At 53.0% G+C, this 15,446-nt stretch overlaps 1 protein-coding gene across 4 annotated transcripts in view; it reads left to right on the top strand.

The window, feature by feature from the left end:
* Nucleotides 1-15,230, top strand: part of ZC3H7B (zinc finger CCCH-type containing 7B) — a 53,636-nt gene extending 38,406 nt beyond the window's left edge. For all 4 annotated transcript variants that reach the window (XM_066257047.1, XM_066257028.1, XM_066257019.1 and 1 more), the window contains 10 exons: nucleotides 245-450; nucleotides 1,509-1,609; nucleotides 2,586-2,767; nucleotides 4,237-4,322; nucleotides 10,521-10,654; nucleotides 10,752-10,857; nucleotides 11,000-11,108; nucleotides 11,373-11,506; nucleotides 11,624-11,787; nucleotides 12,112-15,230. In XM_066257047.1, coding sequence (XP_066113144.1) covers nucleotides 245-450; nucleotides 1,509-1,609; nucleotides 2,586-2,767; nucleotides 4,237-4,322; nucleotides 10,521-10,654; nucleotides 10,752-10,857; nucleotides 11,000-11,108; nucleotides 11,373-11,506; nucleotides 11,624-11,787; nucleotides 12,112-12,358 — 1,469 coding nt within the window. In that variant the 3' untranslated portion in view covers nucleotides 12,359-15,230. The remainder of the gene's footprint in view (nucleotides 1-244; nucleotides 451-1,508; nucleotides 1,610-2,585; nucleotides 2,768-4,236; nucleotides 4,323-10,520; nucleotides 10,655-10,751; nucleotides 10,858-10,999; nucleotides 11,109-11,372; nucleotides 11,507-11,623; nucleotides 11,788-12,111) is intronic.
* The last annotated feature ends 216 nt before the right edge of the window (nucleotides 15,231-15,446 follow it).

Genomic DNA, 15,446 nt, shown 5'->3' with positions numbered 1-15,446 from the left:
CACCCAGGTGTAGATCAGAGAGAGGGGACCCAGCCTGGGAAGGACTTTCCCCTTCTGCCATGCTGCCCCTCCCAAGTCCTTGTGGTGGGGCAGCCACCACCCCACCTGTTGGAGATGAGCCCAAGCTGGAGATGAGCCCAAGATGAGGGAGTTGCTGGCCCCCCTGGGCTACAGCAGTGGTCATGGGGGTGCTGCAGGCTGCTGTCCCGCCTGGAAGAACGTGTGCCCTGTTGCCTCTTTGCAGACATGATTAACAAGCAGGACTGTAAGTACGGGGATAACTGCACCTTCGCCTACCATCAGGAGGAGATCGATGTGTGGACTGAGGAGCGGAAGGGCACCCTCAACCGTGACCTGCTCTTTGACCCGCTGGGGGGTGTCAAGCGTGGCAGCCTCACCATCGCGAAGCTCCTTAAGGAGCACCAGGGCATCTTCACTTTCCTCTGCGAGGTACCAGCCCGCCCCACCTGCCACCTCCACAGTCGGTGACACAGGGAGGGGGTCCCTCACATGCTCCATTGGGGACTGTCAGCCTCAGAAGCTATGGGGTTTGAAGGCCTGGCCCTAGACTCAGTAGGTCCTCGGACTGTTAGAAAGTTAGGCTCAGAGTATGCTATCATGCTAGAGCCCAGATCCTATCCAACCCCCTCATTGTGTAGGGGTGCAAACTGAGGCCAGAAAGAGATAATCACACCTGCTCTTCCCTTGCGACCATTGTAGGCTAGGCTCGGCAGCAGGTACTTTTGGCGTTCATTCCATCCTTTCCACATCTCCTTGTCCAGTTTTGCTGGCTTCAGTGCCCGCTGCACCTCCCTGCCTACTTCTTCGCATGTGTCCAGCCTGTATCCTCTCCCAGGAGTGTCCTCAGACCCTCTGAGGCCCATCTCTGATTCATCCAGCCCCACCAAGATGTTAATTTCCTCATCAGAGCTGTCACAGAAGACCCTGCTAGGCCCTGCCTCCCTACCCAGTCATAGCATGTGAGAGTTGAGACCCGTGGAGGGAGAGCTCTGGGTCCAGGTTGCTAGCAGGGTTTGGTGCACTCAGCCCAACCCTGATCCATCACACAGCCAGCCCCTCCATCTGACTCCGAGCGGCTGACTCAGGGAGCAGGCAGCCTGGGTATCACAGCTCCCAGCCAGGCAGCTACACATACTTTATATAGCACCTGCAGTTCTGTTACACCCTTTTTGAGCTTCACAGTGACCCTGTGGGACAGACCCTGTGTGGTTATTCCCAGTTTACAGGTGTGGAAACTGAGGCTCAGAGGCATGAAATAATCCCTGCCCTAGGCAATGCGTGGTAACTCCCTAACCCTGTGAGGGATGGGATCAGAGAGAGCCAAGACCAGGTTACCTGTAGAGCCAGAGAGTCAGGGGCCATAGATCCCGGGACTCCCTTCCTCACTTCCCAGACTCAGGTACTTAGGGCAGGGCTTACAGAGACCCATCTGTCCAACCCCAGCCCATGTGGCCATGCTGGGTCCTAGCTCACCTCTCCCTGGACAGATCTGCTTTGACAGTAAACCCCGGATCATCAGCAAAGGCACAAAGGACTCTCCATCCGTCTGCTCCAACCTGGCTGCCAAGCACAGCTTCTATAACAACAAGTGAGTGGTACCCAAAGCCCAGCCTGGAGGTGGGAGCATGCAGAGAGGCCCCTGGATCAGCTCAGATGCCTGGGAAGCAGCTGAGGCCAGAAGGTGGACATAGTATGTCAAGGCAAGGGACGGAATTTGGAAATCAGATTCAGCATCTACCTGGAAAGGATGGATAGAACGATCTTTATTGAGCATGTATATTCCAAGCATCCTCTTGGGTATCTTAATGATCCCCATAGTCCTGTGAGGGCAGAGTTACTATATAACAGTACACATGAGAACAGTGAGGCTTGAAAGTAGCTTGCTCATCAGGCAAGTGGAAAGCCACATCTCTGACTTCTGTTCAGTGTCCTCAGTGTTGTTCAGTGACATCAGCATTGGACAGTGAGTGGGTGGGCTTGGATGAGCCAGACCCACCTTTGCTTCCTCTGATACCCCTTGCTCTGCCCCAGTGGGGATGATGGAGTCAGACAGATCTGTGTCCAAGTCCCAGCCTGGTCAATGGCCTCCCTCTAGCCACTGTGACCCTTGGTTTCCTCATCTATATAGTTGATCATGATCCCAAGTCTCCTAAGGTTGCTGTGAGGGAAATTTAAAATCTTGGCCTAGAGGAGCTGCTGATTATTACTGCTCTGGGTACAGGACCAGTTCTGAAGCATCAGGCTGGGGAACCTAAGGGAAATGCCCCTTCTACCCATAGGCACTTCCTTTCCCTAGCCTCACAGCTGGCAGCTGGTTCCCTGCTTTTGTGGGCTGCCCCATCTTTGAGTTTTCCCCAGATTGAGACTGGGAGAGGGGCGAACAGCTGGGACTCTAACCCAGGGCCACCTGAGTGTAAGATCCCTACCTGTCACCTACTGTGCCTTAAGGTCAGAAGGCACCCAAGGAGAAGCCCCTCCCCTCAGGCTTGCTGGCAATGGGGAAAACGACCCCCCCAAGAATAGGGGCTGCAGACTGCATTGTGTGCGCCTCACCTGCTCTCTAGATGCCTAGTGCACATCGTCCGCTCCACCTCCCTCAAGTACTCCAAGATCCGCCAGTTCCAGGAGCACTTCCAGTTCGACGTGTGCCGCCATGAGGTGCGTTATGGCTGTCTGCGGGAAGACAGCTGCCACTTCGCCCACAGCTTCATCGAGCTCAAAGTCTGGCTGCTGCAGCAGTACTCAGGTGGGGGCTGGGCAGGGGCTCCTGCTGAGGGTGAATGGGCTGCCAGTGGTAGGATGAGAGGGACTTTGGTTTAGGGGAGAGCAGTTACTGGGGGGCTGCCTCTAGAGGAGCCGGTGCTTCCTAAACATCACAAAGGTGCCAGGCACGGAGGATCCTGCATTTCTCCCTTTCTGGGCACTGCGAGGGGATCAGGCAGAGGCCCGCAGAGCTGTTCTCCTGCTCCATTGGCTACCTGGGTGGCTGTCAGCAGTTCACACCCCCTCTATTTGCTTGTTGGTGAAATGATCATCATCTCTGTGTCAGATTGAGGAGATTAAAAACTGTTTGCTCATTTATTCACTCACTCACTCATCCAACAAGGACTCATTGAGCACCTGCTCTGGGTCTGTGTACCGAGCAAGAACCGGTGAGGTCCTTGCTGTCAGAGAATGACAAGTGTAAGTGAGGGCAAGGCAGACAGCATAACACGTGGGTATTCCAGTCGTTCTATTACACACGTTTGTCCCCACTCCAACGTTTTAAACCAGAGTAACTGGAAGAATGAGGTTGCTAAGTTCTGCAAAGAGGATCCGGTAGGAGTAGGTTTGGGGGTCACATCCACCAGGCCCAGTGTGGGACATAGGGAGTTTTAGCTGTCTGTTGGACTCCAAGTGGAGATGCTGAGCAGGCAGCCTGATGTGGGCTCCTGGAAGTTCATGAGTGAGGTCTGGACAAGAGGTACATTATCTGGGAAATCATCAGCAAGAAAATGGATGCCAGGCACAGTGGCTGGCCCAGAGCCACAGCATAATAAGTGGCCACCATGAAATAGTATCCATAGGACAAAGTCAAAAGTGAAATCATTTCTGGGAAAGGGACAGGAGACCAGAATGGGGTGAGAGTGGGGGACAGCTTCATGGAAGAGGCTCCAAGGTACACTCGAGAGGGCGAGCTCAGTGTCTACAGTGAGATTGGGAGGGTCTGGACCACCAGGCTCGGGTATATGCCCTTTGTAGATTGGCAGTGAAGACCCATGGCCCCTCAGCTAGTAAGCTGGCCTGGGCTAGGATGCAGCCCTAGGAACCAGTGGGCCAAGCAGGGGTCAGGCTTACCATCCCACTGAGGGAGACAGGGGTCAAGGAAGGGTACTCAGCAGCTGGCCCAAGAGACGGGCAGTGCATAGGGTCAGGGAGTCACCATGCCACACTGTGGAGCCACCATCTTTCTCCTGCATTTTTCTACTCTTGGCTGCATTTTATTCCCTCAGTGCCTATGAGGACTCGGAGCAGGCCTCTGTCCTACTCACAGATGAACAAACAGGCTCAGAGACTATGAGCGGTTTCCCCTCACCCCATCTGTTTCAGTGGCAGGCCGAACTGGGGAAGAGGTCCCTCTAGCAGGGCCTGGCATGACACTAGTGCCTCTCAGATGCCTGCCTCTCCTCGCTGAGCTCCTTCAGGGACATTCATATCAGCTCTTACCCTCCCCAGGCATGACCCATGAAGACATTGTCCAAGAATCCAAGAAATACTGGCAGCAGATGGAGGCCCATGCAGGGAAGGCCAGCAGCAGCTTGGTAAGGCCCTGGGTTGGCATTGGGGCCTGCCCTCCTTGGGATTAGGCCCCATCCCATACTTGGACACAATTTCAGATTTACCAGAAAATTATAAGAATGGTACGAAGAATTTGTGTATACTCTTTTCTGGATTCCCCAAATGTTAACATTTTACCACATTCTGCACTTACTCTGTCTCGTGTGTGTATGTGTACATGTACATGTACACATTTACATATAGAAATGTACACATTTATTTATAAACCATTTGAGAATAAGTTGCAGACATGATGCTCCATTACCCTTTAATACTTCAGTGTGCATTTCCTAAAAATAAAGACATTCTCTTACATAATAACTACAGGACAATTTTCAACATCAGAAAATTAACACTGGTGTAATTTTTAAGATTCAAGTATACTGTTATGCAGATTTTGTGACTCATTCCCAAATCCCAAATAACACTGCATTCACCCATTGTGTCTCTTTTTTTTTTTTTTTCAGAGACAGAGAGAGAGTCAGAGAGAGGGATAGATAGGGACAGACAGACAGGAACAGAGAGAGATAAGCATCAATCATCAGTTTTTTGTTGCAACACCTTAGTTGTTCATTGATGCTTTCTCATATGTGCCTTGACTGTAGGCCTTCAGCAGACTGAGTAATCCCTTGCTCAATCCAGCAACCGTGGGTCAAAGCTGGTGAGCTTTGCTTAAACCAGATGAGCCTGCACTCAAGCTGGAGACCTTGGGGTCTCGAACCTGGGTCCTCCTCATCCCAGTCCGACGCTCTATCCACTGTGCCATCGCCTGGTCAGGCCCATTGTGTCTCTTTAAAATATTTATTTATTTATTTATTCTTAGAGAGGGAGATACATCAATTTGTAGTTCTGCTTATTTATATGTTCATTGGTTGATTCTTGTTTTCGTTTTTTTTTTTTGTATTTTTCCAAAGCTGGAAACGGGGAGGCAGTCAGACAGACTCTCGCATGCGCCCGACCGGGATCCACCAGGCATGCCCACCAGGGGGCGATGCTCCGATGCTCTGCCCATCTTGAGGTGTCGCTCTGCCGCAATCAGAGCCATTCTAGCGCCTGAGGCAAAGGCCACAGAGCCATCCTCAGTGCCCGGGCCAACTTTGCTCCAATGGAGCCTTGGCTGCGGGAGGGGAAGAGAGAGACAGAGAGGAAGGAGAGGGGGAGGGGTGGAGAAGCAGATGGGCGCTTCTCCTATGTGCCCTGGCCAGGAATCAAACCTGGGACTCCTGCATGCCAGGCCGATGCTCTACCACTGAGCCAACCGGCCAGGACCCCCATTGGTTGATTCTTGCGTGTGCCCTAACCAGGGATTGAACCCGCAACCTTGGCTTAACAGGACAACACTCTAACCTGGTGGTCCCCAACCTCTGGGCCATGGACCAGTACCAGTCCATGGGCCATTTGGTACTGGTCCGCAGAGAAAGAATAAGTAACTCACATTATTTCTGTTTTATTTATATTTAAGTCTGAACGATGTTTTATTTTTAAAAAATGACCAGATTCCCTCTGTTACATCCATCTAAGACTCACTCTTGACGCTTGTCTCAGTCACGTGATACATTTATCTGTCCCACCCTAAAGGTCGGTCCATGAAAATATTTTCTGACATTAAACCAGTCCATGGCCCAAAAAAGGTTGGGGACCACTGCTCTAACCAACTGAGCAACCCAGCCAGGGCATATTGTGCCTCTTCAGTCTCCTTTAAGCCAGAGCAGTTTCTCAGTCTTTCTGTGTCTTTCATGACCTCGATGTTTGTGAAGAGCCACTTGGCTTTGTAAAAAGGCTATCCATCTGGGATTGTCCAATGGTTCCCCAAACCTCAGGGTGATGTTATGTTCTTCTCAGGTCCCTCACCTGGAGGCACATCATCAATTTGTCCTTTTACTGGTGATAACTTGATATAAGGTACATCCACTGTGAATGCTTCTGTACTGTGAAGTTATATTTTTCCCCTTTGTAATTAATAAATATCTTCTGGGGAGATACTTTAGACCAGGGTTCTCAAACTCAACTTAGCATGTGGGCCGCAGAGCAAGATCACAGCTGTTCGGCAGGCCGCACTAGGTCTACAAAAGGCAACTGTTACGCAACACTTTTCTCACTGCAGTTGAAAACAAAAAAAAAATCAGTACAACAAGCACAATCGTACATGCAGTTTACTCAGTGTCGCAAAACGACCAGAAACTGCCTGACCTGTGGTGGCACAGTGGATAAAGCGTCGACCTGGAAATGCTAACGTCGCCGGTTCGAAACCCTGGGCTTGCCTGGTCAAGGCACATACGGGAGTTGATGCTTCCAGCTCCTCCCCCCGTCTCTGTCTCTCTCTCCCTCTCTCTCTCCTCTCTAAAATGAATAAATAAAATAAATAAAAATTAAAAAAAAAAAAAAAAAAAAAAACGACCAGAAACTATAGTTCGCATCACAACTGCTGTTAACTAAGCTAATATCTAGCTAGGATGCTAGAGAAATGAAAAATACAAGTAGGCCCCTAGGCTTACTTAATTTTATCCAAAATATTTTGAACTTCGTGGATTAGTCTGCGGGCCGCACAAAATTGTTTGGCGGGCCGCGAGTTTGAGACCCCTGCTTTAGACCATATAAATATCCTGGTATCCTTCAAACTTTCCTCTGCTGATTGTATCACCTCACATCCCTCCTGATCCTCACCCTGGTCATCCTGAAGATTGAGCTGTGACATTGTGGCTTTTGCAGATAAGGAAACAGAGACTCAGAGCATTCTCAGACCTGCCCAGAGGCACACTTAGTGAAGTATATCAATCCCAGGCTTTCGGACATCTTGTCTGGAGCTCACTCTGCTACCTTCCATCCTGTACCCCTGAGGGTTCCTCACCCATAAAATGGGGTCGTAGTCCTATCTGCTGTCTCCCAGGGCAGGTATGAGACTCACAGGGGCTGACCATGCTATGGCTTGCTGAGTCCCTGCTCTATACTGGCCTTGTGTCATCCCCGACCCTCACATCTGCCTCAGGAAATAGGGATCACTGTAACTTAGATGATAATGGGGACAGAAAGGGTGGTCTCAGGGCCAAGGAGGTGATGACTCTGTTCCATCCCCACATGAAGGATAACCCCCTCACAATGACAGGCCCACTCACTGATCTACTTGGGAGAAGGCCAGCCTGAGTGTGGCAGAGAGCTGCCTGGCCCCTTGGACCTCCTTTCTCTCTCCCTATCTCTCTTGTTTCTGGTCCTTTTTATTGCTCTCCCCTCTTTCTGGTTGCTCTCCTTCTCTGTCCCCCCTCCCATGTGTTTTATTTTTGCTCCTGGCCAAGAGCCCAGCTGGGTACCAGTGAGGGACTAAGGCTGAACCTACAGCATTGTCTTTTAAAGAGAGGACACTGAGTCCTAGCTACCTCCTATCCCTCTGACCCCCTTCAGCCTGCCTAGGACTGCTGCCAGGGTCCCCAGGAATGGGTACAGGCCTAGCTGCCCAAGGGTATCATGACAGGCTTCACCCTCCTCTTGTTGGCAGGCCCCATCCTCCCTACCAAGATGCCATTCTCAGGCCTGGCTCCAGAATAGGGCTTCTGTGCCAGGCTAGGCCATGACCTGGGCATGAGTATCTTGCTTGCTTGCCATCATTGGATGGGGCCAGTGGCATTGTGGGACCAAGAATGTCAGGATAAAGCTTCTTTGACCCAGTCCCTGTGGCACAGCTCTGCTATCCTAAAAAAAGGCATGAACACCTGCCACATGCCAGGTCCCTGATCTCAGGCCACTTACCTGTGGGTGGGTTAGTAACCTGTCTGAGCCTCTGCTTCTGCTCTGTCAAATGGAAATGATCTCACCTCCCCTGGGGTGCAGCGGAAGGCAGTGATGCTGGGCTGTTGTGAAAAGTGAACTAGGGCCCTGGCCGGATGGCTCAGCGGTAGAGCGTCGGCCTAGCGTGCGGAGGACCCGGGTTCGATTCCCAGCCAGGGCACACAGGAGAAGCGCCCATTTGCTTCTCCACCCCTCTGCCGCACCTTCCTCTCTGTCTCTCTCTTCCCCTCCCTCAGCCAAGGCTCCACTGGAGCAAAGATGGCCCGGGCGCTGGGGATGGCTCTGTGGCCTCTGCCTCAGGTGCTAGAGTGGCTCTGGTCGCAACATGGCGATGCCCAGGATGGGCAGAGCATCGCCCCCTGGTGGGCAGAGCGTGCCGGGTGGATCCCGGTCGGGCGCATGCGGGAGTCTGTCTGTCTCTCCCTGTTTCCAGCTTCAGAAAAATGCAAAAAAAAAAAAAAAGTGAACTAGGGTGCTGGTTCATTAGGGTAGTGGCTAAGCTGCAGCACCCCTACAGGCCCCTCTTACCTCACCTGTGAAAAGGTAAGAATCTGATGAACACCTAGAAATCAATAGCCATTCAGATAAACATCCTGCCCGCTTTAGCACAGACCATGTCCCAGTGATATAGGTATGGTTTTACTTGATCACTAGGATGATGTGTGTATTATCCTGGGGCTGAGCCAGGCTGCAGTCTCACAGAACCAGGCCAGAGGTCAGTTAATATGCAAGGACAGAACCCCTTCCTGCTCTAGGGCAGGTCCTGGTCTGGGCAGTGCCAGGTTCACAGGTGCACCCATGGAAGAGTATTGTACCTGCTACCCTGGAGGAAAGGGTGCTTCCTGGAGGGGTGGATCCATACCTGAGACTCCAGGGAGGACTGGGAGGCTCTCGTTCACAGGAGGGATAGTTAGGTTGCAGGAGACAAGACTGATTGAACACCTTTCTCACCACTTGCCCTCCACCCTAACCCAGAGTGCAGAAGAGAAGGGCTCCTGCCTGCAAAGGAAAGCCTGGAACAGAGGATTGGGAATGAACACAGTGGGGTCTTAGAGAGTCCAGCTCTGTCCCACTGCCCATCACGGGCCCCTCTGTCCCCACTCACTGCTGGTGGCTTCCCACCTTCTAGGGCTTGCTCTCCACCAGTAGGCCCAGCCTTCATAACTAGATGAGTCAATCAACATGGGGGTAGTTTAGGTACTGTGTGAGTCCAGAGGATGGGCATCTGCTACTTAGGAAAGCTCTAGGAAGGCTTCCTGTAGGAGGTTCCTGAGCTGATTTTTAAAAGTTTTGAGAACAGGCCCTGGCCAATGGCTCAGTGGATAGAGCATCACCCAGGTATATGGATGTCCCGGGTTTGATTCCTAGTCAGGTCACACAGGAGAAGTGACCATCTGCTTCTCCCCTCCTCCCTCTGCCCCTTCTCTCCCTCTTTCCCTCCCACAGCCAGTGGCTTGACTGGTTTGAGCGTAGCCCCGGGTGTTTAGGATAGCTTGGTTGGTCCAAGCACATCAGCCTCAGGGGCTAAAAATAGCTCGATCCTCAAGCATCAGGGTTGCCAGACAGGGTTGCCAGATGGATCCCAGCCGGGGCACATGTAGAAGTCTGTCTCACTATCTCCCCTCCTCTCACTTAAAAAATAAAGAAAGTTTCGGCCCTGGCCAGTTGGCTCAGTGGTAGAGAGTCGGTCTGGTGTGCAGGATTCCCAGCCAGGGCACACAGGAGAAGCGCCCATCTGCATCTCCACCCCTCCCCCTCTCCTTCCTCTCTGTCTCTCTCTTCCCTTCCCGCAGCCAAGGCTCCATTGGAGCAAAGTTGTCCCAGGCGCTGAGGATGGCTCTATGGCCTCTGCCTCGGGCGCTAGAACGGCTCTGGTTGCAGCAGAGCGGCGTCCCAGATGGGCAGAGCATTGCCCCCTGATGGGCATGCCAGGTGGATCCCTGTCGGGCGCATGCGGGAGTCTGTCTGACTGCCTCCCTGTTTCCAACTTCAGAAAAATACAAAAAATGAAAAAAGAAAAAATAAAGTTTTAAGAACAAACTTAATGAAGAATGGAGAAAGGTTATTCCAGGAAGAGGGAACAGTATGTGCCAAGGCAGGGAGGTGTGAGGTTGCATACTGTGCCAAGAAATGCCAGCAGCTCCACAGAGCAGACCCATGTGGACTAGCCAGCTAAAGCATAGAGCACTGGATCAGGAGTCAGGAGCTCCATCCCAGATCTCACTCCCACATTGGGAAGCCATGGGCCTGGAGTTGGGGGATCACTTCCTGCCAGTAAGTGATAATGGACTGGCCCATTCCAAAGCTCTGGGCAGCCCAAATGCTCCAGAGGCCACCTTTACGATGGACCTCAAGGGCCTCAGCCTTTGTGCCTGTTCCTTCATCAGCCCCTCTGCCCACAGGGTGCCCCACGGACACATGGGCCCAGCACCTTTGACCTGCAGATGAAGTTTGTGTGCGGCCAGTGCTGGAGGAATGGGCAGGTGGTGGAGCCTGACAAAGACCTCAAATACTGCAGTGCCAAGGCTCGGCACTGGTGAGTGGGACATGGGCTGGGTGGGTGCGCACGTGAGCACCAGAGCCTGAGGCTCTGCCCAAGTCCTCCCCAACTGGCCCCCTGCTCTGCCCTGTAGCTGGACCAAGGAGCGACGGGTCCTTCTGGTGATGTCCAAGGCCAAGAGGAAATGGGTGTCAGTGAGGCCACTGCCATCCATTCGCAACTTCCCACAGCAATATGATGTGAGCACTGGGGATGGGGTGCAGGGTAGCAGTGGGGCCTCGAATGGGGATGCTGTGGGGCTCCAGGAGGGCTTGCCCTCTAGCTGGGGCAGTGACACAATCCAGCAAAACTCAGCCGGCTCTCCCCTTGACCTCTGCACAGCTCTGCATCCACGCACAGAATGGCCGCAAGTGCCAATATGTGGGGAACTGCTCCTTTGCGCACAGCCCAGAGGAGAGGGACATGTGGACATTCATGAAGGAGAACAAGAGTGAGTGGGCAGACCAGCAGGGCAGAGGTATGGCCCTGTGTCCCCTCATTGCCAGACATCCCAACTCTTTAGCAGGCCCAAGAGCACCTTTGCCACTGGGCCCTTCTCCAGGCGCAGCAGCCATACCCTCTCTGGTCTTCTGGGGTTGCGGGCAGCTCAGCAGCAGGGCCTGAGACGCCCCAGTTCTCAAGTCCGGCAGGGATCATGGGACAGAATGGATGGAGCATTGCCTAACCATGCACTCTGTCTCCTATTTCCCACCAGTCCTGGACATGCAGCAGACCTATGACATGTGGCTAAAGAAACACAACCCAGGGAAACCAGGGGAAGGGACCCCAATCAGTTCCCGGGAAGGAGAGAAACAGATCCAGATGCCCACGGACTACGCCGACATCATGGTACCCATGCGTGCTTGGGGCTGTGTTCTGAACCTGACCAGGGATGAGCAGTGGGGAGGGGCTCAGCCTCTGGGCAGAGGTGTGAGGAGTGGGCACCCATGGTGGCTGTGTCCCTAGATGGGCTACCACTGCTGGCTCTGTGGCAAGAACAGCAACAGCAAGAAGCAGTGGCAGCAGCACATCCAGTCTGAGAAGCACAAGGAGAAAGTCTTCACGTCTGACAGCGATACCAGCGGCTGGGCCTACCGCTTTCCCATGGGCGAGTTCCGGCTCTGCGACAGGTGCTCACAGGGAGGGCAGGGGAGTGGACCTGGGGAGCTTTGGCTCCTCTTGGCCTGGAGATTGCACACAAGGGGTAGTGTGTCCTGGATGTGAGGAGCATGGGGCCAGGTAGGACAGTGTTGAGGGGGAGGGCCTGGCCAGATGCCTACTTTGCAGCCCTGGGTAAGATCCTATAGAAGGCTGGGACATGCCAGATTGCAGCAGGACTGAAGCTGCCTGGGGAGAGGCTGGTTTGGGGGGAAGTTAAGCCGCCAGCCCCAGGTGCAGCAGCCTGTAGTAGACAGGGCACAGGGCTTAGACAGTGAGCCTCCTGCTACCCACAGGCTCCAGAAGGGCAAGACCTGCCCAGATGGGGACAAGTGCCGCTGCGCTCATGGGCAGGAGGAGCTCAACGAGTGGCTGGACCGGCGCGAGGTGCTGAAGCAGAAGCTGGCCAAGGCCCGCAAGGACATGCTTCTGTGCCCACGGGACGATGACTTTGGCAAATACAACTTCCTGCTACAAGATGATGGCAACACAGCTGGTGCTGCCCCACAAGCCCCTGCTGCCTCCACTGTCACCGGGGAGTAGGGCCAGGTCTTGGTCATGAGTGAAGTCCTAGGGTCAGGGGTGGGGATGGGGATGGGGCAGAAGGCCTGGTAGAAGGGCCAGGGCAGGCCAGGGGTGGGGGTGGGGGCTCCCCTCATCAGGCAACCCCTGGCCCTGGGGCCCCACCCATCCCATCCGTCCCCACTACCTAGTGTGCAAGCCCAGGTGCACATGCTGCAGTCACAAGCTGTCCCAGGGTCTTCATCATGCTGAAACCCTGGGCCAGCCTTCCCCCACTCCCAGCACTCTTGGTTGGGGGCAGGGGTCTGGCTGACCCCTCCAGCTTCAGCTACAGCTTTAACTTCTGTCTGCTCCTAAAGGGGGCCCAAAGCTCAGGGCTGGGGAGCCTGGGGTCCCCACTTGAATCTGCAGCAGGAGGGTCCTTCTCCCTGCCCCACCTTCATTCCACCCCCACCTCCCTGGGGGCAGATCAGGACACAACAGAGGGCAGGAGGCCTCAATTAGCTTTATTATTATTTTTTGAGTATGTTTATTAAAGCTTGGGACAGTAAAACAAGCATGGGCTTAGGATAGAAGAAGCAACAGGAGAGAGACACTAGGTGGGACTGCTTTGGCTCACTGGGAAATCAGAGAAAAGGGGCCTTGGAGACAGCTTCTGGGGTTAGCCTGGGATGAGCTGCCGCTGCCCACTGCTCCCCTGGTTGCATGTCTCATGGTGTCCCTTATCGTTTAGAAGATACAAACCTGAGAGGGAAGAAGAGGGGGAAGGGAAAGGCAATGGTATGCTCCTGGGAGGGGTAGCATGCCCCAATTAGCTTTAAAATGCAGCCCTAGAATGGATCCAGAAACACTGTACTGATCACTTAACCTCAGGAGCCTCAGTTTTCCCTCTGGTTGGAAGAGTGGGAGAGGCTGGGCTAGATGACCTCTGGAGTCTGGCTCTCTAGTGAGGCCACCAGCCCAACCCATCTTGCTCTTGAATCACTGTAGGTTGTATATCCTCAGAGGCTTTGGCAACGACCCAGCCCAAACCTCCATTTTGCAGATAGGAAAACTGAAGCCTAAAAGGAGGAGTGATCTTCCCAGGGTCTCCATCCCACAGCATGAGATAGAGCTGGGGTAAAAACTGGGCAGAATACTGAGGGCCCGTCATTAGTTGGAGCTTCCAGGCTCTCAGCAGGTATGTGACAGGTTCTGAATCAGTGTGCAGCTGGGGTTCCAGGCAAATCGCCAAGAGGCTGGGGAATGGGGCTCAGAGGGTTGGTCATGTCAGCATGGTGGAGGGGAAATCCCCTCCTAAAGATGGTTGTGGTGAGTATAGCAGCAAAGGTTCCCTATACTACTCAGGAACAGGTAATAGGGAGAGGTGGGAATGGGCGGGGCACCTATGGGCTCAGGTTCTGCATGAGGTACTGGGGTGACGGGGATGCAGAGAAAAGGGAGGCATGACCCTGGGCACCATGGGCCGCTCCAGGACCAGACACAGCCCCTCTTTCTTGGGAACCCAGCATGGTCTTCTTCCCCTTATCCCCTAGAACCAGAAATACAATTATGACCATCTGTCCTGACCCCTCCCTGCTCCCTGGCCCTGCCAGCTGCCTAGGACCCCAGCTGACCCCCCAACCCCTGCCCCCACCCACCAAACTCTCCTGTACCCCTCGTCTATATCTATATGTACCTCCTCTCCATCCCACCCCCTATGAGCAGACTCAGCCTCCCCTGGTTCCCTAGACATTCCAGAATGCCCCACACCATTGGCACAAGAAGTGCTCTGTACAACTCCAGGGACCAAGGCTGGAGTTGGGGGTGAGACGGAGAGTATAGAATACTTCTTATTTCTCCTCAGGCAAGGATTGATAATGTGCCATGATATGACGGGCCACAGAGAACACTGTCCTTGCCACTGCCCAGTTTTTTCCCAATAATCGTGGCATGCATCCCTTTCTGCCCCTGCTCCTTCCCCCAGCAGGCCAGCACTACAGAGTTTGGGTGCTGGTGGTATAGCTGGAGGGGAGGAGAGACCACCACACTCAAGGTAGGGGCCGTGGCCATGAATGTCAATGACACTTGTTTTCCCTGATCTGTGGTGTTGCAGTCTGTTGTCACCAGCCTTGTTTTTAGTGTGTATATATGTCGCCCCCGTGATGCATATATACACAGGTATTAAATATATCGCTCTATATAATATTATATATGTGTGTGGTATCCAATGAATCACTTCTAATGAGGGCTAAAGATAAAGAATTTGGCCAGAAAATGCAGCCATCCTGGTGTAATTTGGAGAGGTTCTCAGGATCAGCGGGCCACTTTCAAGGATTCAGGGACTAGAGCCATGGTCAGAGGTGACTAGGGCAGCAAGGGCTGTGCTGCATAGCTTCCAGACCACCCCTAATGGGGGTGCTTAAGACCAGAAAATAACTGGTGTTCATCTCTCACCCATGGGAACAGGATTAGGGTCCAGGTTTTTCTTCAACCTCATCCATGCCATGCATGGGCCTTTGGGATCCAGGCCTTCCAGGCCTGGCCAGAGCTGGATCCCCAAACAAGAGGCAGGAATACACTTTGAATGATGAGGCTGATTATTTCAGTTGCAATCCTGATTGGAAGGCTTAGAGAGTTAAATCAGGCAGCCATAAGACATGGCGAATGTGGTAATGGGCGGCCAGGCGCCCATGATGTGAGTGTCCCTTTGGGGTGGGGTGAAGAGGGATGCTGCATTTCTCAGCAGGGCATGAATCAATTTAATGGTCCTTTTAAAATGTCTGTGTAATTAAAAATTTAAGAATACCACACTTAAATATTCATAAGGTCTAGTATCTTGATATTAATGTAGATGTTTTAATAACAATTTTTGTCCTTCTTAAAATAAAATAAAAGAAACTTGCTTCTTTTAGCCTTTGTTCTAGAAAATAAACATGTACATTTTGACTTCCGTCCCCAAGGTGTCGCTCCTGTTCCTCCCTGTCTGGCACGTGCCAGGGGGCCTGGGCTGCTGTATACTCATGGGACAGAGCTGGCTGGTTCTGGGCATGCCTCAAGACAGACATTCCAAGGGGTGAGGGGCAGGTCTGTGTCCCTGTGTAAACAGGGCAATTCAGCTGACTCTGGC

Source organism: Saccopteryx bilineata, chromosome 1 (assembly GCF_036850765.1).
Source record: "Saccopteryx bilineata isolate mSacBil1 chromosome 1, mSacBil1_pri_phased_curated, whole genome shotgun sequence".
Taxonomy (NCBI): domain Eukaryota; kingdom Metazoa; phylum Chordata; class Mammalia; order Chiroptera; family Emballonuridae; genus Saccopteryx; species Saccopteryx bilineata.
Note: the sequence above shows the minus strand (reverse complement) of the source record. Positions and strands in the feature narration are given on the sequence as shown.